The sequence below is a fragment of the Onychostruthus taczanowskii genome, unplaced genomic scaffold (assembly GCF_017590055.1).
Source record: "Onychostruthus taczanowskii isolate IOZ18803 unplaced genomic scaffold, ASM1759005v1 scaffold96, whole genome shotgun sequence".
In the NCBI taxonomy this organism is placed as follows: domain Eukaryota; kingdom Metazoa; phylum Chordata; class Aves; order Passeriformes; family Passeridae; genus Onychostruthus; species Onychostruthus taczanowskii.
The window spans coordinates 906,223-933,658 of NW_024507657.1; the positions used below are offsets into that span (position 1 = coordinate 906,223).

At 41.9% G+C, this 27,436-nt stretch overlaps 1 protein-coding gene across 3 annotated transcripts in view; it reads right to left on the reverse strand.

Annotated features, from left to right (window-relative positions):
- Nucleotides 1-255: 255 nt before the first annotated feature.
- KANK1 (KN motif and ankyrin repeat domains 1) overlaps nt 256-27,436 on the reverse strand; it is a 130,107-nt gene continuing 102,926 nt past the window's right edge. For all 3 annotated transcript variants that reach the window (XM_041426912.1, XM_041426914.1, XM_041426911.1), the window contains 10 exons: nt 24,396-27,047; nt 14,511-14,729; nt 13,608-13,716; nt 12,404-12,613; nt 10,422-10,509; nt 7,521-7,740; nt 4,743-4,885; nt 3,985-4,185; nt 1,703-1,801; nt 256-1,087 (listed from right to left, as the gene is read on the reverse strand). In XM_041426912.1, coding sequence (XP_041282846.1) covers nt 1,025-1,087; nt 1,703-1,801; nt 3,985-4,185; nt 4,743-4,885; nt 7,521-7,740; nt 10,422-10,509; nt 12,404-12,613; nt 13,608-13,716; nt 14,511-14,729; nt 24,396-27,047 — 4,004 coding nt within the window. In that variant the 3' untranslated portion in view covers nt 256-1,024. The remainder of the gene's footprint in view (nt 1,088-1,702; nt 1,802-3,984; nt 4,186-4,742; nt 4,886-7,520; nt 7,741-10,421; nt 10,510-12,403; nt 12,614-13,607; nt 13,717-14,510; nt 14,730-24,395; nt 27,048-27,436) is intronic.

The window sequence follows — 27,436 nt, forward strand, 5'->3', positions numbered from 1 at the left end:
GCCTTGATTTACCAATTTAGCTTGTTTTCCTGCTGCAGTTGTAATGTGCAGCCTTTCTGGATGATGGCAAATCACAAGTAAAACAGGAGAGCAGTAAAACAGCATAATGAAATTTTATTCTGAAAATATGGCAAGAGTCTAAGGCACTTCAAACATTTCAATACACTTGACTAAAAGTGAATGTGACAAGGTAATAGCATTCCATAAATACACACCAAGATGTACACTCAATTACACTCAAGGGGAATATACAGCTGGTACCTCTAATTTTATTCTCCAATAAACATGTATGGAGATTATAGACTGAAACAGTTAATAAAAATATGGTAACAGGACATGTGATTCTTCATGTAGGTTTAATTATTATGGAATATAAAATGTTGAAAATACTGTGTGAGTTAATTTTATAGATACTAGTATCTTTTATATAAAAAGTTATACATTATCCCCAATTAGAAACAACTTATTTAGTGAACTTCAGACCTGACAAGAGGCTCTATCCCCAATACCTACCCACTCACCCACCAGCTCAAGATCCACGGAAATGACTACATAAGCAACTGCAACTTTTGAATTTCAAAGTAATTAAAAACATGAAAATCATGTTGGAATGAAATTTATGAAAAGCTTACTGTGATGAAGGCTAGGCACAGTAAATATATTCTAGAATGACTAAAAATAAGCCACTGGGACACCCCTGCATGGATAGCTTTGGAAGTCTTAGTCTGCACATAACACAAAGAAGGACAATCTACAACAAAGGAAAACAAGATTTATGCCAGTGTACAGAAAGGTGAGTATGTGAGCAAAAGAACAGTTCTGGCTAAGGTTCTCCACTGAGCACTACTTAACTATATGCTTGCTTCAAGTTTACAGTTTTCTACCTTTAGCACTAGATCTCTGCTTTCACTTTGCTGGTGAGTTCAGGCACAAGACAATTACATTCAGTATCTGTCTCAGTAAAACAGTAACATTTAGCAGCTTAAAGATGGCATAGAGATTTTTTACAGATATTTATACACTACTACTCAAATGTGGCTCTGTGGGTGGGACCAGGAGATGTCCTTCTGCTAAGCCTAGGAGTGCCCTGAAAGAGAATAAAGAACAGTTAATCAAAGAGAAATTATTCCAGCCAGTGGATGGAAAACACAACACTCAGAATTACTCTGTTCAATTCCTTACCTTTAATTGTACAGATAATTTATTTTTTTTTAATTTTAGGAAGAAAAGTGCCAGCTATTATACAGCCTACTAACTGCAAGTGCACATTGTTCAGACACTGAGGTGTTTAGCAGCCATTTATCAGGAGAGTGAGCCAGGCCTAGAGGAGAGGTGGATAGCTGCCAAAACACCTAGAACAGCTATGTTTCAGTTTCCAGGTCAATAATTACTATTAAAATAATACAACAGCACCTCTGCACACTCTAGCCAGAATCAGTGAACCTTGCTAGTGAGCTATCTGTACCCCAAGGTAATTAGGAGGAGAAGCAGGAACTATCCCTCAGCCAGGCTTCAACCTTCTGCAATCAATGTATATTTTAAAAAGTACATTCCACTTAACAGCACAGAAATTGTCTTGCGAATAAAAGTCAAAATTTCATGTGCTGTATAGCTGTCAGGGAGTAAATTTCTTGTTTACATTTCACTATTATGTTTAACAGCAGCAACTTAAAACATAAACTACAGGAGGTTGTGTACTAACCGGTGACTGGGTTTTGGAAAAGTTGACATGTGCATAGAGGAGAACTGCTATGTCCTTATGTCCAGCTTCCAAGGCTATTGAAAGTGCTGTGCTGCCATCCTGAGAGAAGAAAGGAAGAAACAAGACGATTAGTGCTTGTATGCTTTAACAGATCTCTTAAAAGCCCCATCAGCCCACAGAGAAGTGAAGTTACTAAGAGGAGGCCCTACTGCTCATACAGACAGGTTCATTTAGAGTCTTGTTTAATTTGGTTTTTTTTTTAAGCCTTGCACTGCTGTTTTATGAGGCAGTCCAACTGTCAAAGCCTCATAATTTCTCTAAACGAGGAGTCTCGATTATTGCTGTGGAAGGGTGAGCACACTATTATCACAGTACTGTTACGTGTAGTGCTGTGCAAGACCAGAAGATTGGGCTGTCTCAGAGAAACTACAATGTCAGTAACAAGTAGAAGAGATGATAAGGGAGGGAAAAACGCTGGTCAGGTATAATGATAATTGCTGTGTTAAAATGATAATTGTTGTGGTATAGCTCCTATCAACACTAAGAGAAATTACACTCATAATTCCAAATGGTCCTTGATGGAAGTCTAAATACAAACAAATGGACTTTCCTAGTCAAATACTGCCACCTTCATTTCTCAGAAGATTCCATTGCTTTCATAAACCACAACTGTTGAGGGTAGAAGCAAAAAGTGCTATAGCTCAAAGGGTATTCTACTAATCTGCTTTTACTTACTGATAAGAGTATTTTATTAATTTTTCTTTCTGGACCATATTTGGTCCAGAAAGACATGGATGTCAGGCAACCTGTGATATGAATTTGGTGCTTAGTTCACTGCCTGGCTTTTGGCTCTTGCACATAGAAGTCCCTACAATAATGCCAATATTTGAAATGTCTCACAGGAATAAAGCACATATTCAGCCACTGCTGTAGCACTGGTATTGGAATGGTTGACACCAGTTTTCAAATGTCCAGCAAGGGACACAATGGACAGCATCCACATGGAAAGTCTTCTTATCAGACTAAAGGCAGCAATTATACATAAATCCAATTGTCCTGAACAGACAAGGAACTAGAAGAGCTGTCTACTACAGTGCAATATAATGCATGACAAATGCACAGCTAACACTCTCCAGTCAACACAATTTCTTAAAGAGAGGTGCTGAATCACTGTGGCGCACATTAGTAGGATGATGCTCAGCTTACTACTGATCATGCAGACTGGAAAAGCATCACTGTGACACTCAGAATAGCTTGGGGAATGCTAAAAATCACAATCCCACAGCACAGACAAATCTGCGAATAAGCAGCAAACTGTGCTTGGGAAACCATCAAACTGGCCACAGGAATAGTTAAGTTATCATGTCCCCATAAAGACTGTAGTTATTGATTTTGTATCTGGTAATGCTAACAGCATCCAAGCAGGAATAATCTAGACTGTTCCTGAAAGTGTTTGTTACACTAAGGTCTTCTTACATTTTCCTCTCTGGCCAGAAGTTCCACACCACTAGCACTACAAGGAACTCAGCTGCCTCCTGCAGCTGATGGGTGAATGAAGAGAAATTATGTCCTTGTCTTTCTGCAACAGCTTCAACAAATAACCACCCACTGCCAAATCCTAAACCCAGGCTCCATTTCAGTGTTCAGTGGGTAAAGCAATAGGAAGAAAGGAAAAGTATGCAAGAAATATTTTAACAAGAACATAGCAAGAAATTAGCTAAGTCAATGTATTCAAGCTTGAGAAATCTATAGATCAAATTGTCTGCTGACAGCATAGGCTGCAATGGTGCCTGCAGACAGGAAATATGCAGGTGTCTCACTTGGCACTGAAGCTACAGTCTGTATCTGTTTATTGTCAGGACAGTGTAGCTTCATGACTAAGACTGAACCTATAGTCTCAAAAGTCATGGTGTAGGAACAGTGTGAATATAGTTTCAAAAAAATTGCAGGGCTGATGTTTGCCAAGGGCACAGAAATGCAACACAATGAGGCCCTAAGTCACCAGGTAAGGTCCTAACTGAAAACTAGAAATCTCCTTTGAAAGGGGGAAGGAAAGTAAGAGGGAAAGGTGTTGAGCTAACTATGAGCTAACAAATGTTTTTTTCTTTTCTGACCACTACACACCTACAGCTAACCACAGAAATTGCTACCAGGTGTGTCTGTTAGAAAAGTAAAAATACTAGCCAAATAATTAAGCAGAAGATTCATTGTGGTTGGTACTCTGGCACTCTGAGTCAGACATTGAGCCAAGCAGATTTCAGAAGCATTGAAAGGCAACTCACATTGTCCTCCAGGGTGCTGTTACACCCAGGCTGAGCCAGCAGAAGCTTAACAATCTCCACATGTCCATGCTCACTAGCGCACATCAGAGCTGTAGAGCCCTCATCATCCTGGATATTGACATCTGCACCACAGGCCAGTAAAGCTTTAACCATGTCTATCCGGCCATGACTCACAGCTAGCATCAGTGCAGTCTGACCAGCCTGCATGGAGAGAAGAGAAAAACCCAAATAAGTACAGAGACAACCAGTGACAAAGCACAAGCACTTTTATTTTTTTGAAACACTGTGTTTCTTCGGGGGGGGGCATGGGGGGAAGTTGTTTTAAACAGTACTCTCAAGGCTTTGATTGCCATTATTTAAATACCTTTTATCCTTTTATGTATCACATATCCCACATTCACATAGCTATTTATTGAATTAATGGAAGATATCCAATCTGTTTTCAGACACCTGTAGTTTATTCAAATAAGCTAAATGCTGTAGAATTTGTAAATGCCACCCAAAATTCAGTAACAGTTCTTTCACACAATGAGCAACCTTCATTTTTAGAACAGGTTCAGATCTGAGGCTCAACTGTTCTTCCACAGCTCCATTTTGTATATAGCAATCAAAAACATACATAAAACTCCCACAAATGATGAGAGCAAATGAGAGCAACATTTGAGCTGATAAGAGCAGAGATGGGAGCATGGAAAGAACAATAAAAAGGCACAGGAGTACAGCAGTAAGAACTGTGCCTCGTGAACCTTTTGACTGACCTGGCTGGCTTTAGCATTCACGTCCCCACAGCTGAACAGTTCCTCCACTATCCTCATGTCCTTCTCTGCTTCCACAGCTGCAAGCGCAGCAAGCATGATGGGGGTATAACCAGCCTTGTTCTGATGATTTACATTACAGACATCTGCAGAGGGATGACATAATTTCTTCAGAAAGCAAGAACCCAAAAAGCAGTAATTGTGCTAATCAACTGAATAAACTGTCAGTACAGCAGCCTATAAAAAGAAAAAGTAGCAACTGCTTTCATAATGGATGCAATTCAAGAGAAGGTGGAGAAGAAAAAAATAAACAGAGGAGCTCTTGAGCCACACAAAGAAAATAATTCTTTTGTACAACACAAGAGAGAGCATAAAGACATTTTATATGTCATCGTTTAGGGGTTTATTTGTGCATTATTTTTCCCTTTTGTAAAAGTAGTCTGAAATTTAGCATGATATTCAGAAACACTGTCAGCATAGTCCTTAAGCTCTTCTCCCAAGGACATGCACACTGCCCAGAATAAAAGTGGTCCAGCAACATGGTCAATGGAAAAGATATTTCTCTTCAGCACAAAGCCTGTGTCTTCAGTACAATTTTCCTGCAATTGGTGTTATTTAAAAATCTGCAAGTGTACTTCAATATGTTTTGGAACTGCCAAAAAAAACACCCCTTTAAATTAAAGACAACTGCCAGTTCTACAGTGTATTTGACCATGAACAAAACTGCTCTGGGAACAAATACAGGCAAGTTCTCTCACCAGTGCCAGCAACCGACAAGAGTTCTCCTTTTTGTTCAAACCTTGCCTCCAGTCTGTCTCTGTTCCTAAAATTCTGCAGAAATTCAGCAGTGCTTATTGGTTTACTGGGCAGCAAGGTTTGCACTGTGCTCATCATATTGGAAAGCAGAGACTCAGATTTATCTAAACATTATCTGCAGACTAGAGGTTAAATTGCACCACAGATATCTTAACAAGCAAAAATGGTTCAGGAAATTCTTCAGACTTCAGTCAAAAGAACATTTCAGAAGCAATTCAAGTGCAGATGTAAGATATTGCAAATTTTTTCATGTTAAATAGACATTGGTGATGAAACCTTATAACCAGTAGACCAATACTTCTTTCAGACATCAGTTCTGTGAAGCCACTGAAGCCAGAGAACACAACACTGCTAAATGCATTACATCCTGAGTAATGAATAACTTTTAGAAGTGGTGTGCTCCTACTCTGACTAGACTACTTCAGCAGAGTGTGTTTTCTTTTAGCTTCTTTTCCATATGGCTGAGAGAAACTGTTCTCCTTTGTCCTCTTGGTGACTCTGCTTCCTGCTATGGAGGATTCTCTCATCTCATCCACTTTTCTCACCAAACACAGATACAGAGTTCTTGGACTAAGAGTCTACCTGTGATATCACCACACCGTAAAGCTGACCACAGTGACCATTCAGACAGTCCAGAGGAAGATTGTTGAAACCTGAAGGAACCTGCCTATATGCAAACATTTTCCAAGTGCTGGTATGAGCAGTTCTATCTTTCAGAGAGAACTACGTGGGACTAGTCATGATTGTTACATTTTACAGGTAACACCCCTGGTGTTCATGGGCATACACCAGCTGCCATAATGTACAGGAGTCCTGATTCCCAGCAATAGATGAGCATATTCCTGCTCCTCTGAGACACCTAGGGAAGCAGAGGGGCAGCTTCCTCCTATCACACTGTGCTGCAGAGCCAGCCTGCCCCATTTCATCATGCTCCTGACATTCCCTGCATTCCCCTGCTGTGACTCACTCTTCCCAAACACAGACTGCCTTCAAAAGGACCAGAGATTTCAAAGTGCTCACTTTCCTCTTGAGGAAGTTTCTGCATGTGTGACACATGTGCTAGGTTATCAAAGCTGAGATTTGTATCATTCATATCCTTGTTTATCTGATGCTACCCTTCTGGATTTATGAATATTGTTTGGCTTACACTCCAGACATGTCATTGGCCTAGTAAAGCTTTCACAATCAACTGTGACAGGTTTTTTAACTTGTTTGGAGAAACAAACTTCACTCAGAAAGCAAAACTAGGATTAAACAGATTAGACATCCAGCCTGGGACCAATTCCCATGTGTGATACCTTCTGCTGGATGCCATCTGGCACACTGAATGTGGGGAGCAGATACCCCAGAGTCTCCCCTTTGCCACTACCCTTTTTGCATGTGTGTTGCAAGAGGATCAAAAAATGAGGCAACAGAAGCAACCACATGAAGCAGCATCAGACTGCTTATGGACTAGGAAAATGGTCTCTGTGACAGAATGCCATATTGCTCCAGTTTCTCAGGAAAGTAGCATGGATGAGTCAATGTGGTGGCCAGAAAAACTTCTGCACTGCTTAGACAAAGCCAGACTAGCTTGTGTGTTTAAGATGGTATTTATACCTCAATGCATCTTCCTCCATCAGCAACCTACAGAGTGCTGAGCAGCAGCTGTGCTGCCTCCAGAGAAAACTGCTGGAGACCGGTGCTGCTCAGTTTGGGACTACAGTGCAATAGTCAGGAATCAAACTATCTATCTCAACTCTGTCTATCATTTACTTAAGTGTTTTTTTTAACTTCTTCAAGAACCTCCAAAGCTAGTAATAGAAACAAAGATTCTAGACTACCTAAATGAGCCACCATATCACCATTAACAATTAAAACACCTGTTGGAAGAAGACTGAACTTGGCCTCTAGTCCATCAATAATTTCATCCATGACAACTGCAAAACCAAGAATAATTTAAAAAAAACCATAAAGCAAACTTACTTGCATCCAGAAGAAGCTTTACAATTTCAAAGTTAGAATGTGAGACACTGTAATGCAGAGCTGTGTTTCCATTTCCATCTGCCATGTTGATGATGTGCCTTAGGACAGCAGGAGAAATCTCTTCAAAAGCAGTTATGTAGTCTCCAACCATTTCGGGGAGAGCTGACTTCTGGCTTGAGACACGAAACCACTCATGCTGGATGGTATTTAAACAAAATCTCTGTTGAAACCAAGACAGAAAATTTTACGTATGGACAATCTATTTAAAAGATTTTCCATCCCATATGTCAGCAATGCAGGTCAAATCTTTTTTAGTGCAATGTGGGAAGAAAGTATTCAGCTCACAAATAAGATGTAGAGACTGAAATATCCCCTCTGACTAAAGTCTGCTTTAAAACATCTTTTACTTCGTCTCACTTCACCTGACTTTCACCTCTGACAGCACAGAATTTCAGAATGAGAATACTCCCAGAATTAACAGTTATCAAATACTGGCGAATGGAAAAAAAGACTTGCATAACAATTTCCATCAAATATTTAACTATGTTTATAAATCACTCATAAGCTCAAGACTTTCTCACTGGACTTAAAACAGCAGCATGCTAAGTCAGATAGGCCCAGTTCTGACGCACAAATTATCATATGCACAAAGTATATGAGAACTGGCTGCACAGCAGCTCTGAAGAAGAAGAAAAACTGATCATTACAATTACCAACTGAACCCAACATCACATCGTAATGTAAAAGGTAAATACTGTTTTGGGGTGAATAAACAGATTTATAGCTTGCATGGCATGAAGTCCCTTCTTTCTGCCTAGTACTGTGAAGACAACACCTGGACTACCTTGTCTGGTCTGGTCACTGAATGACACAAAATATTTGGTTGAAACAGTTTCAAAGATAAGCAACAAGAATGAACAGAAGTCAAGAAAATCTGACTTACTGGACAGACAGGAAGGACTGGAGAGGCTCTGCTGAAAAGAACCGCTGGGCAAAGAAACCATGTAACTTTTGTTGCAGAAAAGAGGAAAAAAAGGAAGAACCTGTTCTTCATCTGAAGGCTGGCTGGCTTTAGTAATAAGGGATTTTAGTTGCAGTGAGAAGAAGCAGGCTATACATTCAGGATAAACTTTCCCATGGATATGGATTGCAAGTGGGGAATTAGGAGCCTCTTAGGCCAGGTGACTTGTCTGTTGTGTCTAGGTAGGTAGAGTAGATCTCAATGTGAGCCACATTCACCACCAGCTCTGACTTTGAGACTTTCTCTAACCTGGAAGGACCACCATATCTTTCTCATAAACCCTCACCTGCAAGGCAGCCAGTAAATTCAAGGGCAATTTTGCAGAGAAGACACTCAGAAAGTTTATCTAGCGTGTAGTGAAAACACACCAGTAGCTCTAGAGGTGGTCTGTGTCTGGTAAATAGAAAATATTCTACACAGACCAGTGCTACCTATGTATCTGTACTAAATAAACACATTAACAGAATATTTTACATCAGTGCTGTTATAATGTGATTGATGTATGTATTCTGTGAACATAGAGAGTTGAAATGCAAAGGTGGCCATAAAGTGACACAATAGAATTTTTAAATTTATTTCATGCACTACTGAGTGCAAAATACCACTAAGAAAATATTTTTAGTCACAGTATTACACACATTATTAAATAAACAATACACTTTTAAAATCCAATTAATCCATCACATTCAAAAAGATACAGTCCACAGCTCTTTCTGGTGTAAACAGCAGCTACAAGAGCTGAGTATGCTGGAAGAGGTTAGGACAACTCATACAGATCCTTAGCTATACTGACATTTAAGCTGTTTGGACAAGACTTCTTTATCAGCAGACAGAGGACAAGAGCTGATTAGTCTGCAGCTTCCATCTACAAAGCACTGCTTGTGCTGGAAAGCACTTTAGGCACAAGAAAGAAAAATGTAAATTCAAATTACACTTCTAAGGCAGAGATCATAATCCGGTTTTGCCATTTTTGACACTTTCAACTCCAAGAGGGCCTAAAGCATTTCTTGTTTGAATGCCTAAACTACTCCTGAAGGACAAACACAGAATTAAAAACTATGTGTCACAACTGTATGAAACAACCTTTCAAAACCTTCCCTGGACCACAGATGTCAGAACTGGACACAGACAGTACTACTGTGTCATACAGACAACATTTAAGTCTTTAAGAAGCTGCAGATGCTCTGTAGTAGAAGAGAATGACACTAAATTGTTGCCTTTTATATCACTGCACAAGTGCAACAAATGAAAAATTCAATTTCATATCATTAAGCAGTGTTCCTTTGCTTTCACGTTGCCCTCACAGAGTAGCGCAGGCAACCCCTATCTGAGGCATTTCAATAAGGCAAATACAATTTTATGTCCTGAGACGTATTTGTTAAGTATTAACAATAAATCTTCCTTAGTCTCTGCAGCACTGATAAAAACCACCAGTGCAGTAAACACAACAAACAGCATCCCTGTGCTTAGAAGAAGGCAAATCACCTAGTGTTTCAGAACAGACTCTGAGGTTTTTTCATAGTATGCAACAGAGTCTTCACCTGCTGAATGTGAGGCCTGAGAGCTACCCACACCAGTGGGCTAAACAAAAAAAAAAAGCCACAGGAATAACAGAGGAATGCACAAGTGTGTTGAAACTGTATTTTCATGTTACTCTTTTTATGTGTGTGCCTTGGGACAAAAACACTGAGGCACACAAAGCACAAGTATATTCTGTGGATGAAAGTGTCCTGGTAGAAAGAGCTTTGTGACTCTTGCAGGAAAGATGAAATCCTCTTCTGCCTAGCCACTGTGGTTTTGGTCCTGTAAAACCAGAAGCTGCCTCTCCCTAAAGTTTTTTTATTGCATCTCAAGAGAAAATTTTCACCTGTATTGCTTACCACATCTTTGTTGGCTAACGCCTTGGGGTCATCAATGTTGTTTCTCAGCAGGTTACAGGCAGAAAGCATCTTTTCACTTAGCTCGTACCTGAGGGAGACAGCAAAATACATCGCATGTCTCAATTTTTATCTTAGCATTTCAGTACAGAAACATTTATTTTTCTGATACTTCTCTGGGAATGAAAGTTTCCAGGCGAGCCATCTGCTCCTACCATGCAGAAGCTGCCCTGGCAGCTTTTCTCACAGACACTCCCTCTACACTGAATGGAGATGAGTGTGGGAAGAGCAACACGAAAGGAGAGTGGGAAACACATCACTTTCCTGGTATAAGACTTGGCAACCCTTCTAGTGGAAATTCTCACCTACTGCTGTATGACTGCAGAGCACACTTTATATGCTGTGTGCTTTGATTACTTGCTTGACAAGAAGAAATGCCAATAGTTGTGATGGAAACAGAATTAAGCAGTGGGAAACAGCTCAAGAGGTGCCTGCTTGCCAGCTCCCATTCACTGGAACTAGCCTTTCTCATCCCACACACTCTGGAAATTTAGTCTTTTTCTCCATCACTCTTTAATTTTTACTCCCTTGTCATTAAAAATTTCAAAAGTCATGGTAGGCCAAAAATAATGTCCAGGCCTGTGCCACATGTCATACCAGACTGTGGCCAACCATCTTTGCCTAAAATCTGAAAAGATGGCAAGTTTTCCAGAAAATTCTCACAAAAAGCAGAAAAGCTAACACACTCATGCGTGTAAGATGGGCATTTCAGCTCTCATGGATTACAAGCCAGCTGCTAGTGCTAACAGAGGAAATTCTCCACCATTGCACAGACCATGGCCATACATGGCCACATGCCCTGACTCTTCTCCTCAGGGCAGTCAGCTTGCAAGGAATGCGATCCTGAAGTACACTGGCTATCTAAGCTGTTCTGCTGCTCTTCTTTCCAATCATCCTTTGCTACTGTAAATCTAAATTAGAAAGGTTTTTTGAGAGACTGCCCATCTTTTTATGCCACCTGTAAAAAAAAAGCTATCCTACAGTACTGTATAAAGTGAGCTCAGGGCTCTTCAAAAAACACAGCTCCAGGGCCTCCAAGCTCTTAATTATTAATTTCTGCATCTCTTTTATTTAACAGCTGGCAATTACAGATAACTTGATGCTCTCCAGTGAATTGGAATTATGAATACATAACATTAATTTTGTTTTAGCTCTTTTACTGTTATTATTCTACCTACATAATTTTCCAAATTAGCACACTGGCCCCATTATCTGTAAGATATCCTTTCACTGTCTTGGTTCATACTTCCTTTTGCTGTTTGTTAACGAAGAATCAGTAAAAACTCACCATTTTTTTCTCTCCATATGCCAAAAAAGCACAGCCTTGTCTGTCAAATTCTACCTTACACAGCAATTTGAAAAGTACCCTAAGACATGACATGTTGAACAGATGTGTGATGGCAGCCTTGAAAGTGTATTACAGTATATAACCTCATATCATACGAAGCTGAGGATCTCAGTGTCCTCAGTGCTGCACCCCATCATCTCACTGTGCCATGGCTGTGGAAGGCGCAAATGCAAGATGCACTCCCAGCAGCCAGTGGACCTGGTGTGCATGGCTCAAGATTAATTCGTTTGCTTACACACCAGGATGTTAAACAAGGCATTGCGTGCTCCCAGGCGAGTGCCAGTTGTGACCTGGGAGAGCCTCTGCTAGGGGAGGCACCAGGGTCTTGCTACTAATGAATCATTTAAAGTCAATGAGGTCAGCTGCTGGGAAGGATACCCTTCTTCCTGCTCACACACAGTCATTTTGCCATAAAACTGCCTCTGGCTACCCACTTGAGCAGGACAGAAGTGGGGAGCAGTTGGCAAGTGCTGGGGCTGATGCTTTCTCCACAAGCACAGCACACACAGTTCCTCCCATCACACGAGGCAGAGGTGGCCTCCCATGAGGCACACTCTGGAGAGGGTGGGCAGTGTACCTCTCTCTGATTTCCACCTCCTCGGCCTCACACTCTGGGAGGGGACTGTCCTTCTCTGCCCCCATGGCGCAAACCTCCGCAGTATGGGGGGTGGGCTGCTTCTCTTCTCTGTGCTGGTTGCAGGGGTACTCGTGGCTCTCGCACTCCTCCTCCGAATCCGAGGAGGAGCTCTCCTCGGAGCTGGAGTCATCGCTGGATGTGGTCTCATACCTATGGGGAGAAGAGACAGGTGCAGAGGTGCTTACTCAGTGCCATTCTGCAGCAGTCAGTACCTGCTTGCACTGGCACTACTGGAAAAACGTCCTGCAAAAAGCTTTGTCCTCCTGTTTTTTCCTCGGAGACCTCTTCTACTCACTGAACTCAGTGTTACTGGCAAATGACACTGTCAGTATTATGTACACAGATAGTGTACTGAAAGAACAACAATCTCTTTTAAATTTAAGTCTTAACATTTTGTCAGACCTTGCCTTACCCCCAAAATCAAATTACTTCATTCAGAGTAAACTGTAACTATCTTATTAGGCAGATATAAGCAGGGAAGCTAACAAATCTATGATAATTTTCCCTCACTATATGTAATGATACTTTTAGCTAATATGTAGGCTACATACCGCACAGAACATTTGTACTAGAGAAAAACTAATCTGAGGAAAGGGCTAGAAAAGCTGTATCAAAACAATTGGATGAAACCATTTTAAAGGTTTTTGCAACATTCTGCGAGACCAAGTAATATTTTAAAAGAAGACAATTTTCCATACTGTCTTCTGTGTTTATATAGGACGGTCTCTGTATATATTTAACACAAACCCAGAAAAATTAATTCTAAGGCAATGGCATCTCTTGCTGTATTGTTTAATAGTATAATGCTGTGCTTGTCAGCTACCAAAGATATATATACATTTTCCTTACTACAGCATTGTCTGAGAAATGTCCTCATGGCTGTCTGAGATTGTTTCACTTTCCTGTGGTAAATCTGGCAGCAATCTAATGTACAGGTATTTGAGACTGATGCCATACATGACTAGCAAGCACTAGAGGATTAAGAGGAGCTCAGTGTTCAATCCTGCCTTCTGATCCTCACACTCAGCGGTCGCACCTCAGCCTGAAGGACAGGCCAAACCTCTGCATGTGTTCCTGGGCTCCTTCTCTTCTTCCCACTGTGGAAGTGCTACAGTAACAGATGTTTTGGAGACGGGTCTCTTACCCGCCATTAATGCCAACAAACTGCAGGTTCTTCTTGGTGTTGCTCAAATCCTTCTTCCCATCTCTTTTCTTCATGATAGATTTAAGTGTGTTCTCATTATTAGTACATACTGTTAGAAAGGGAGATAAAGCATACGCATCAGTATAAATCTGTAGCCAGCTTTGAATGCAGCAGTATTTCAACAGCTCTCTCCGTAATTTACCATCTGAAACTGGGTTTTCTAATATACATACAGTCATGGTTTGACATGCACATTGGAAATACAGAAGAACAGCTTCACAATCAGCTCTGGAAACTAGTTAATCCTAACTTTCCCATCTTACAATCTTCACGATGCTTTAGAAAACTTAAAGAAAAGACATGAGCTTTTTATTTTTGTCTGCTATTAGTGAAAAATTTTTAACATTGAAATCTGTTATTCTGTTAACAAAATCTTAATTCTTAGTGTCAGAGAGCAGCAGCTCCTTGCCAAAATGAAGACATTAATACAGACAGCATGTTTAGCAATACATACAGCATATTTAACAAACTATTCGACTGGTAGGTTCAATCAAAGATGGTCTTTTAGATTTAGTATTCATTGAAAAAACTTTTAAACCAATCTCTATACAAAGGACAGGTAAAAGATGCATAAAAATTTAAGTATTTTAAAAATTATTAACCCTTTATCTTTCAGTAGATTTTTCTTAGAAAGACACTATAGTGGTGTTTCACTAATGCACTACAACCTGCCATTTAAAACCTAACCACCACCTGCAGACACAGTGTCACACTGTGAATTTCCCCTCAGCTGCATCTTTTCCTGCTTTTTGCATTTTTTAGAATATTGAAAACCTTCTTTAACTGTATTTCATATTCAGACTCTACTGGCATGATGAAAGGTGAATGTGAGCCAGTTATTACCATAGAGACCTGAGGCAAGCTGATCATCCGTCAGATTAATTGGAGTGAGAGCTTTATCCTGAGAAGAAAAAGACTTCCTTCCCCGAGCAGCTTCCACCAGGGGAGTCTTCCTCTCCTCCTGAGTGGGCACAGTGTCCTGCTCCAATTTCAGCGTTCGCAAATTTGAAGTTAAGTGTGTGTTTGCAAGTTGGCCATGAGGGATATACTCCAAAGTAGCACCTGCCAAAGAAGACAGTAGGCGTCACGGATGAGTCAAACGATAATATCTCCATCAATACTGTGATCCACAAGGGAAAAAAAAAAAAAAAAACAAACTAGAAAAAGAAGCTTGTCCTTTAAAATACTCTTTTCTGAGGACCTAATTAAAAAAAGACTGTGATCATTTTCAGAAAATGCAAAAAAATGGCCGTGAGTTTTTCTTTTGATAAAGATATACAATACAAGGACAAGCTACAAAGATATTGGCTTTAAAATGCATGAAAGGAACAGTCTTTCTTTTTCCTTCTCTTTCAGTACGAGCAGTGACCTCAGCTCCTGGCACCCTGGCCAGGGTGGGCTCACCGAGCTGCTCCTTGATAACATTCTGGAGGAGCACAGCACGTTCACAGGCTCCGAAGGTTCTTTCTGCAAGAACAGTAACCTTTTCATTGTACTTGTTTTTTAAGAAATGTCATTTTCCATGAAAGCATAAATTTTTCAGGAAATTTTCCTTTTTTTCCAGTACTCAAACTAATTCTGAAAGCTATGTGCTTTGCCCAGTTACTGAGACAACTGCAATGGACTCCCACATACTAAATTTTTTTCTGTCTTTTTTTTTTTTTGGTCAGGATTGTACTGAGCTAGTAGTTGTACTTAAACCAAATGCCACATCTTTGGGTTATACTTTTTTCGCCTTGCTGATTTGCTGGTGTTCACTCACTTTTTCCCACTGTGTATTCAAAAGGCAGTGCTAATTAGGCACAGACTTTTACAGATTCCCCTGGAGTTACTGCAGCTGTGCTATTACAACTTCTCTACAAATCTGCACAAATGCTTTTGTTTGTGAAACACACAGCATGTTTTTTTACACACATATGCCTCCCTAGTGATCTTGTTAGCATTCAAGGGAAAAAAAAAAAAGCTGAAGCTTAACTTGCTTTAAACACTACTACATTTTTTTTTCCCCAGGTTTCTCTTGATTTCAATGATGTGTGCCTCTCTATTATTTTTTGCCTTTGTATTTATCAAGAACTAAGGCACAGCCTTCTCATTCAAATATAAGTGGCACTGCACAGGGTGCTAACACACTGTAGTAAGGTAAATTCCAAACATTAATTTTTAGACACACAGCTACATGTCTGTCTAGCAAACTGTTCTTGTTGGACTTTCCCCATTGTTACTTCACCTCGGTGAATTTTTCCTACAACAGGATGTAACAAAGCTGATTTTTCCAAACAGTGTCACTTCCTAGCAGCTTTCTCCTTTTTGCTCCCAATCCCACCCAAGTCTCTGAGCTTCCAACCAAGTCTCATCCTGCATACATTTCCCAAAGCACCTTTCTCCAGCAGTGAGGCCTATTGCTCAGCTCCACCAGTTTGCAGCTCCTCTAACATACAGAGGAAGCTGTCTGCAGGAAAAGGCACACAGCAGGGTACTGACTGTCATGTCACTACAAGAACAGCAAAAAACCTTTTTCTTAAGAGTGAAACTTGTGTGTTTGGGGGGGGGGGGGTGTGTGTGTCTGTGTGTGTGTAAGAAGGCAGCAGCTTCCCAGGGCTCCCGGGGTAGAAGTAACCCTTCTAGACACAAGTTTGAGCAGCTGGACACCCATGAAAAGCAAGAGGGAAGTCCTGCCCTTGCTCCCACACCACTACCCACTTTGCAGCACTGATTAACTTTGGTAAGGTCTCTTCCCAACAGCAAGCATCATCCCTCATCCAACAAGTGAGGAGAAGAAGGCTGCCAAGGTGACAGAACACCAAGCCAAAACCAATGATTTTTAAACTCCCTTAGCTGAAAAACAGGGGAACAAGGGAACTGTCTCTTCGCTTGCTTGGAGCTGTGACAGGTACAATTAAAGAGTACCAAGCACAGTAACCACTTCCAGCTGCAGCTGGTGGAGGCTGCCTGGGCTGGTTTTACCAGGTCACCCTTTCTGCTCCAGACTGGCCTCTGAGGACATGGGAAGGAGTGAAGGAAACCTGCTCTGAAGCATCCAGTGACATGGAAAGTTCCAAAGATGCCCAGGTTTCCTTCAGCTGCCTGCATAGCCTGCCAGACAACAGGGTTCTCCTACAAAAGCAGCTGTGACAACCATGGTGTGTCTGGAGGCACAGGGGGGTTGTGCATGACAGAGTGGAGGGCAGGACTCTAGCAGGGCAAAGTGGGGCTCCAGCCTGAGGTGAACCAACAGCAGCACCTGGAGGACCCCTGTCATGACCCCAAAGCCTGAGCCTAAATTTCCTCAGGTGTCTCCCTCCTGCCCTGGGATAGGCAGGGGAGGGAGCTGCAGGGTGGGACAGACAGAAATGAGGACAGTGGTAGACTTCTCTCCCCCGACTCCTGAACCTGCCACCAATGCAACATGACTTCAATAGGTTCCCTCTTCTGGTACACATATCATTGGCTGAGAAGCCACCACACTGAATTCAGTATCTAGGGCATGATGTCCATGCCTCCCAATGAAGAAGAAAAGGGTTCTGCTCAGCTGGCCCCTGGCACCTGACAAAAGAGGGTGACATCAAGACTTGAGGGCAAGGAGACAATAAATGTGCATTAGGCAAACCAGTCAGTACATTCATTCTCCCTGCAAAGCTCTTAGATGTCTACACTTACTGCATGCACAGTATCCAGTGATGAGGGAAAGAGAGCTTTGGGTCCAACTCAGTACTAATTCTGCAAGCAGTTAGTTATCATTTAATATGAGCTCCCAGGCCTTCCCCTTTTCAAGACAGCAAACATGAAGACACTTGGATAGCACCAAGTCCAATCACTGAGAAAAACAGACAAAGGAAGGAGCTGTACCTCCCAACATCATGGTCCATGATTTAATAGATTAATCTACTGCTGTGCAAACCAAAAAGCCAAATGAACCGAGTTCCTTCTTCCTCCAACAGAACTGCAGGGGCACTCTTATGGCTGGAGGTAGCGCACGCCTCTCCAGTGTGGAAATGAAACCCTAAAGATCACCACCAGTCTACACATTTCTTAACATATACTTTTCCTCTCACTTCACAGAGATCTCAAGTATGCTTGAGGAGAATCCTTCTCCAGGAGGCAGTGCACAGCACTGACAGCAAATCTGCCAACAGGTCAGTACTTACTCAGGCACTGCCTCCAGACAGAGACCCTTGGGACCCTCAGAGACCCTCCAGACAGAGACCTGCCTTGATGATATTCCTTAGCTTACTGTTCCAGGCAAATACTGCAAACCTGGCATAAGTTTCTAAGCATTGATACAGAATAGCAAACTACAGAAGGAACCTGTCAAAAACTTCTAATGTTTTTTTAACATAGTAGAGGATTTTGGAAAAATTCAGGAGTAATTTAGAGGCAAAAGTATGACACAACAAAACAAAATAACTTGCTAACTTCATCTGTACATAAACACTTATGCACAAAGCTGCTCTCTTCAGTTTCAGGGGGAAACAAGTGATTGGACCATCTTCAGGGGCTCAGCTCCAGTGGTTGGAAGGAATGAGAACACCTATTTTTAATTTTCTAGAAAGAATCTCCTCACATAAATCACTTGTGCTTGTTTTGAAAATCTCACCAATTTAAACCAGGGTGACAGCAAAGCTGCTACAGAGAAGCAACAAATTACCCATTCCATTTCTGGCACCTATAATACAATGTTATTAGGATGCAATTTTCCTTCCTAATTGCAGACTTTTCCTCACATTTATGACAGCACAAGTAGTCATGCTGTTAGCTGGTTCAGGGAACTCAACAGATTCTTTTGAATTTGTGATGAACTCATGGGAACAGAAGTCTGGCCTTCACTTGCTTTTGAAAATTTCCATTTAGTTTGATGGAAGTAAACCTAAGTATTATCATAAAAACAATTTAGCTTGACAATACTTTTATCCCACTGGAAATCAAGAAAAGTGCAAACAAGGCCGGGGGATTACATACCATCAGGATGAGAACCCAGCTCTCTGGCTGAACATCATAGGCTTCTAGCTTAAAAAAGGGCACAAGCTTGTTTTTATGTGGTAGCTGCACAAAGATTTTATTTTTAACCTTTTGGTCAGTGCAAGCATTTATTTGCACAATATGTTTATAATGGTCAGTGATACGAGTTATACATTCCCCACTAAAGACAGTGCACAAATACTGTCTGGAGCATATATAGCAAGGAAACAGTTCTCTTTCACACTGCATGATTTTTTTACAGTAACAATAAGCTCATTATAAAATTATTTTAACTGAAGTCTTTTTAAATGCCTAAATAGAGGCTTTTTAAAATATAAATTATTTTAATCCACTTTCAATTTGGTGTACTTATCAGAACTGTTAAAGAAGAAAACCCATTCTACTAAGGTACATAAAAAGGCAGTAATGAGCAAACATGTTATGTTTAAACATTTACAGCGATTGATAGTAACTCATCCAACTGATGAATGCAGTACCTTCACAAAACTAGAGAGTAGTTTCATTATAAAAGGTACTTTTGAGCCATTCCAGGTTAAAAGTCAGTGAACTTAAAGTTTCAAAACAAAAAAATTGCCACACATGAGCTTTTTATACAATAAACTGACAGAAGGAAGATTCTCTTGGGCCCCGAGCATAGAAAGATGCTAAACTATCATTCAGCTCCAGGGAAAACACTTCTTCTAACAGGATGAAGGCTCTAGTAAGAGAACTGCAAGAAAAATCTCATTTTCACTCTTGCTTTAAACACTTTCTCTGTGATGAGAAGTTGTTTTCTATCCCCAAATTAGCCTGTAAATCCAGTTTGTTGAAACTGGAAGCTAAAACCAATTCTCTTCATTGAACATGACTGACCACAAAAGATCACACATCTTTGAAGCAGCTAATCGTCTTTTTTATGAAATGCTCTCTTTTCCAAGACAATTGTGCATGAAGCTTAGTGAAAGACAACCTTCATCTCCCTGAGGAGTGATGGATCAAAACATCTCATGATGCTGGGCACAGTAAGAAAGTCAGCTTGGAGTACTTCCTTCTTTCTCATTCATGTGGATTTGATTTTATCAGCTGACATTTTATTGTTGCTGAAATATGACAACACTTCCTTAGAAAAATGGGAATCTCTTGCTATTAAATATTCATAGCCTGTTACCATGGGAGTGGAACTCCAAACAGCTCAGTGCCTGAACATTACATCCCTGTGCCACTCCATTAGGAGAGAACTGGGGCTCTATCTAACAGACAGCTTAGCAGGCTGCAGATTTCCACTCTATAAGCAGCAATAAGTTTTAAGGGAAAAATAATCTATACTGTGGCAAATTATGCTCTCTGCTAACTGAAGCAGAAGCCAGGAGATAGAGCAGCTTTTAGATTCAAACACTACATGTAGTGCTACCATTGAGTCAAACCAGTAAATATTACAACGCTAATAATGACAACAGTAATAAGCTTGTGTTAACATATGACCAGGCAAGGTACATCAAGCCTCTTAGAAGAGTTTTATGGAGGCTGGTACATTTTTGAACAGCATTCCCATTTGAGCTTCCTGCATTGTCACAACTAGCAGAAACCACCTGCCACAGTAAACATGCAGAGGAGGCACTGTATCCTCTGAGACACCAAGCAGACACATGTAAATAAACAGTACTCATGTAGCACTTGGGTGGGACCATCTGCCTGGCTGTTTTACATCATGCATGACCTTCCAAGGAAAATGCTCCACATCTTCCCAGCAGACTGATGGATGTATCCTGTTTGTTACACAAGCGAGAACATTTGTACAGAAACTTAACATGGTGATTAAGGCACGCACCTGTGGCAGATACATGGAGCTGAGGACTTCCTTCACCTGCCTAGACACAGGCACAACCACTGTGATTTGCAGCAACACACAGCTTTACAGGATCACTACCACACCAGTGCCACATCAGCACAGGCTTCTGAGCCTCAAGCAAGCCCTAAGTCTTCAGCTGCAATAGCATGGTCCATGCTGCCAGGAGAGAAGTTACTAACCTGTCAAACACCACATTCTTCAAGAGAAAGGTGTGTCAAACACAAGAGCTGCAAAGAAAAACAGCTTTCTCCAATTGCCTGCATTACAACTGACGGCACAGAAGAAGACAACCATGTTCACACTGCCTCATTAGTCCTACACACCAGTTTTGGGGAACCAGGGCCTTCTCACATCACCATCATTCTTTTGGTCTTTCCATTGTCCCTCAGCCTGCTTCCCCAGCTCTGGTTAAAACTTAAAAGCCAAAAACCTTGGAAGATTTTCCGCCAGATGGCACATCAAGATTTCCAAACCCTCTAGACATTCTGACACCACATACTTCCTATTTTTTTTTCACTCCCTGAAGTTTTAACTCAAGAAGCTGCCTCCTTCCTCATGAAGACTAAGTAGTTTAATGCTTCTACTGGGAACTCAGTCAGGATTGCTCTAAAATGTGACAATAAAACTGGTATCTGAAGACCACTGAGGCAAAATAGCAATGCATTTTCAGGTCAAGTATGCTCAGGTAATTTTTCAGGGCAATGGCAGATCAGTTGTTCTTAAATACCATTCTTGAAAACTCCCTGCCAGTGAAAGACAGGCACCTAGACTTGTGAAAAGTCCATGTAATTAGAACCTGTAAAAGTGACATTAGGCTTCTGGCTGGTAACTCACAAAACACATCATGTGAGCATTCAAATACAACATCCTGAAAACTCTTTAAAAATCTCGTGGAACAAACAGAGGAGATTAATCCACTCGCCTCCCTTTAGGCTTCCTATATGCTGTCTAGACTAAGAATATGGATCAGATAGCACCTAGGTTTGTGACCCACATCCATATGGATAAGCTGGACACACAGGCTGCCAAGGCCAGCTACCATGACTTTGCAGAGTGAGAATGTGCTCATCTGGCCAGCGGGTTTGAATTCCCTAAGATCACTAGGGCTTCTGAAAGACAGTACATATGTAAATATTAGTAAGATTTGCCAAGTTACAGAAGGGAAGGTGATTATTTTGTAACAAGCAAAATACCAATTGCTAATAGACTTGGCTCAGAGATCATCTCAGTGGTCTAAGGTGTCTAGAGATGCAAACTGCCAGCCTGTGTCCCGCTCAGCAGGCTCCAGCTTTCCTGCCTGTGTCTCCATCACCTGCCACAAGCTGTGTCAGGGAAGGTGAGATGGCAGAGGCCCCTGCAGCACACCCTGTCTTCTCAGCAATAACAGGGAGATAAATCTGTAAAGCTGAGAACTCGACTGATGTGCTACCTCAGAAGCAGCACAGACCACTGATCCATTAGTACGGCAAACTGGTACCCAAATCATATGCCTCAAAGCTAGCTCAGGTAATTTTGCCCTAAAAGAAACACTAAGAGATACTTCCTGAGGATGCTCTTTGAATAAAGCATTACATATGATGCTACTGATGCTAATAGGAAACTGACACTTCAGCCTATTTTTCTAAAAAAAAACCCAAGGTGTGTGCAGTCACGCTTCTCTCAATAGCTTCAACTCAGCTGCTTATTTGAACTGAAGTGGAATAGAGACTCAGTGCTCTGAAGGCTTTTTGTGTTTATACAAGCTTTACAGAAATCAGACTGAGAAGCCAGGCCTGGAGAAAAGGGCACTGGCTGAGTTCACACACACACCTGGAAAAGCTACATCAAAGAGATCTAAATGTCAGGAAAAAGGCTTATTAAAAGCTCACAAGCGACCATGAAATACTGATGCATGGAAAAAGAAAGGTTCTCTTAGTTCCAGCGATTACAGAATTATTCAAGTTAGTGCTTCAATCACCAAAAAACACACGCTGCAACACACTATCTGTAAAACCACAGGAAAGGGCAGCAGGACCAGCATATAAATGTATTAAAGGCAATATTTTCAGAATTAATAGAAAGAGATAGGGTAACATTTCAGGCTTAAGACCACTTTTCCACTCCAATTCTCCATGGGTCTAAACTGTTATAGACCATAGCTTGATTTATGTATGCTGTCCAGGCATCCCTCACCAGGGACTAAAAATAAAGAAATTTTACACTCATCATCCACAGCTAAAGATAATGGCATCACAAGTTAAAATAAAATTATTCCAAAATAATTTTATCAGGAATGTGAAATCTGAATACACGTATTAACATTTTTAGTAAATATGATCTGCTGCTCCACCTGTGTCTAAATGCTTTCAAACTTCTTGACTACACATTTGATATGGTGCAGTAAAAGCTGGGAAAAGAATTAAGGATTTATAGCTAGCGATAACTCTGGTTCATTGTTTTCCAGACACTTCTGATGTCTGCTAGATACACTTATTATTATTATTATTCTATCACTACTTGTAACAAGACCGGAATGTAAAGTGCATACCAGAAAGATAATAATATTGCTTATACAGTATCATATTGCATGTATGCAGACAGGATATCATGTTTTCCTTACCACTACATAAATGTTGCTTATTCCTTCACTATGAGAACCTAAACCTTTTAGGTTTTTAAACTCAGCTTATTATATGGATGGTTCCATTTAGCACATCAACAGATGTGCTAAAAAACAGATTTACCAAGCTGCATTTTAACAAAAATAGGTACATTTTAAGACAGTAAGCAAGCTGCAAGGGCTTTATATAACTATTTAGATTAACTAATAACATTATGCTGACATTAAATAGTACATACTCTGGGTTTTTTTCCCTATTCATTATCTACAGGACATGCATTTGCGCCACCTCCAGTCTTTGCCACCTCCTTAACCTCTTGCTTCAGTCACTGTATGGCAAGAGCAAGAAGAAAGTATCTAACAGTCACCACCATGCATTACATATTGGTTTCCAGGAAGCCACCATTTATAAACTTAATAGTAATGTGTTTGGATTCACCGATATTAAAGAAAAATGGCTAAGGTTTAACCTAGACTATCAGACACATTAAAAAAAAATTTAAAAGTACTCAACTCTACCTCAGGGAATAAAAAAATCCCTCAAAATAATTGTCTATATTTTTTTAATTAATAAATCAAAGGCAAGGACTTTTTAAATTAAAATTCTTGCCTTTCCTGAGTGTCACCAAAACTTCCAGTGGTAGTTACGCCTTTCAAACACGAAGTTGTAACTAGTGATTACGACAAACAGTTACGGGAACAGAAAAAGCCCAAGATTCTGTGAACCACTCTGGAGTTGCCTATTACAAAGCAATCGGCCCTGCTGGAATAGGGAAAGCACCCACGGCTCTCTGTCTGAGCAGCACAAGGAACAAAGGCAACGTGCCTTCGGAATAAACACTACAAAATCTAGGCAAATGTCTGCGAAAACAAGTCAGTTTGATACCAACACGCTAAGTGACTTTTGGCACTGTCAAATCTGACACTGTTGTTTTTAAAAACATGCATGCCAAGTTTAAAATTCCAAACCCATGGGCACTAACCTCAAAACTCCTAAAGTTGTAACATTAAGTCAGCATGTTGTACAGTGGTTAAACCTTTCAAAATTTTAGACACCCCTCTTGCATGGTCAGAGCCATAGCACCATCATCAACAGGACCTTCAGAGCCTGCTGGACTGGGAGAGATAAAACTGCTTTTTCAGCTACCAGCGATGGCTTGGACAGAATACCCAATGGGCATTCAACAATGCTATGCTCTGTGCTTCTTTGGGGAGGGCTACACAGTGGCTTCCAGACTAATAGAGAGCCAAATGGGCAACTGATCTGCAGCCTTGGGAAAGAGCCAAAAAATACACCAGATGTGTGCCCCAGCGCTGGGCTTACCTGATGGGGTGCTTCTCTCCATGCACTGCTTCTGAAGGTCCAGGCTACGCAGCTCCTCTGTACTGGCGTATTTCATGACAGAGTTGATGGAGGTGAGGGTGCTGATGAGTTGTGAATTGAGAGATCCAATCTGGGAATGGGGCTCCCCAAAGGCTTCTGCCAATTCACTGTAATTTTCAGCAAGCAGCATCTGCTGTTCCTGCAGCAGCTTCTGCACACGTTCAATGTAGTGATCCAAGCCAGTCCTCAGCTCAGATGGAGGCAGAGGGCTCTCCGACTGACCACTGACTGGGTCGCACACAGACTCTCCCCCAACACCTATGCTCCTGGTGCCAGTTGGGACAACCGGCAACGGAGGGGGTCCACAGGCAATGCTCCTCATTTTCAGACCAACCAGATAGTTCTCATAAACACTTATCTGTCCAATGCCACAGTCTTTGGTTTTTATTGCAGAAGGCTTTTCAAAGCCAGGGTGGCTAGAGAGCACGGTGCCCACTCCAACCGAACGCATCTTAGCAGACGCGTGTATGTCCTTCACCCGGCCATCCCCTACTGCCACACTCCGCAGCTCCACACCGTCCGTGCTGGTCTGCTTATCACAGCTGCTCAGAGTGGTGTTAGTTCCACAGTCTGTCAGGCAGGCCACCTCCGTGCTGGTGCACTGGCTCACCATCTCCAAAGCAGTGCTGGTTTGCTGGCTAGCTGTGGAAGGCACTGCCATCACCATTGCCTCTGCCCTGGGTACAGCCTCTGTGGCTGTTTCTCGGGACACGTGCTCCTTGGGCACACAAACCACCACGTCCACCGAGCAGTCCCCACAGCCCACAGACCTCGTTGCTCCAACCGCCTGTGCCATCTGGCAAGGGCTCAGCACCTCTGACGGCTCCTCTGTGTTGACGCCTGTCTCACAGAAGCTTGTCTCTGTGCCCACGGACTTATCGTGCAGCTCCATGGACCTCCCTGTACCCTGGTCTTGCACCTCTGCCCTCTCCCTCACCAGCCATCGGCTCATCAGGAGCTCGGGGCCCGCAGCCGTGCTCTGCATGGCAGGTCTGCAGGAGGTGCCGATGCTGCTTGTCTGCAGATGGTTTCCCACTGACGAATCAGCAATGTCCACGTGGTCTCCCACCTTTTGGTCTCTCGTTTGTATGACAGCCTCCACCATCCTACTGACAACATGGGGCTGAGCCATCATAGCTTTATCCACCTTCTTTCTAGACCCAGCTGCCTGCAACTCCTGTTTTAATTTGGTCATTTCCCTGTCATGGGTGGTTTCCTTTAACTGAACCTCTAGTCTATATATCTTCTCCTTAAGGGCTTCGATGGTCTGCTGCTGAAGCTCTATCTCCTTCTCAACCTCTGTAGACAATCCAAGCATGGCTTCTGTCACCCCAACTCCACACTCTCTCACTTCTTTCTCTGTTCCCACAGCTATTTCTTTGTGTTGCCTTGCAGATCTGTTGTATATAATGACATCATTCATGTTTTCATCAGCACCCACAGCAACAGATCGGGCTTCTTTTGTCAGGCCTTCTCTGTTCACTCGAAGGTTTGACGGACTTTCGTAGTTGCTATCTTGGATTTTTTTCTCTAGGGCTTGCATCTCAGCAGTCAGCTGCCTGAACTCCTCTATCCTCTGAGAGCTCTGCTCCACACTCTCCATCTCTTCCTCACAATCTATATACAGTTCTCCACCTCTTCTGACCTGAGACATGTGTTCCCACTGCTCTGCATTTCCTGCACTATAGGATCGCTTTCTGAAACCGTATGTGTCATTTTGAGTGGCTTTCCTGTGGTTTTTGAGTTCAGCCATCATGTGCCTCTTCTCTTCCTGCAACACTGAAATTTTGACCTGCAGCACAGGAATAGTCTTGACTTGCTCCTCGAGCTCCTTGAGACGCTTGAGGGCAACTGCCATTTGCTCCCTGATGTGCTGCAGATGCACGGGGCTCACATTGGTGACCGGTGTGGATATTCCTGAGCTCATGGGGCTGTGACGAATGGAACTGCCCAGTGAGGAGCTGAAACAAGCACCATAGTCGCCGTTCCCCTGATACCCATTCTGCAGGTGCTGAGACACATGACTGTACCCACTGGATCCCACAAAAGACGGGAGGGAGCTTGTAGAGCCCATACCTCCAAAGCTGGAAAGTCGAGGCCTGCGGACATCTCCAGGAGTGACCTGCATCATCCTCTCCTGCTCCAGTCGCCTCCGTGTTTCCATGAGAGTTTTTGTTACGAGAAGGTTGTGCCGAGGAGGCTGGGGGGAGGGAGGAGGAAGCTGTTTATTCTCTGGGACAGTTAAGTAGGTAGGAGACACTTCAAAGGAAACTGAAGGTTTGGCAGGGACAGGCAAGGTTACTTGACACCTCGTTGCCAAAGACTGCTTGTTCTCATCACTGTTTGATGAAGAGAGAGACTCTGTGGAAGTCCAGCCACTGCACTGGCCACCAGAGTTCTTGGTACCCACCGAGGCTGGTACAGCTTTCTTCCTCTTTCTTATATTTAGTTTCTTAATGGTATTCCCCTTTTGTATATCATCCACGTACTTCAGAAAATCCAAGTCTAGCTGGTAGCCATAAGGTGTTTCCACAAAATAGGGGTCTTTTCGTTCTTTTTCATCTTCTCCATTTATAGTAACTTCCTCTTTTTCTGGAAAAGAAGAAACAGAATCAGCATTCAGTAAACTAAATACTCACACACAAGCATAGAAAGATGGGTGTTCACTGCACGCTTGAGGCAGAAACTGCTGCTGCAGCTCAGCGAACAGACCAACTTTCCGCTGACTGACTCTTAACACTAAATCCTGATTAACTTTTTAAAAGTTAATCAGTGGGTTTTCAAATGCTGAGAAGTGCACACCCACATAAATGTGAACACATGCATACACAGAGATAGTGTCTGCTAATGAAGGGGCACAGCCAATATCTCAAATCCTTCCACTCCTTGCTCAAATCCTTCCAACCTTCCTATGCCTCACCAAGCTTTCACGCATGTTTTGTTAATGTGTAAAGACCACAGGATTACAATGTACCACACAA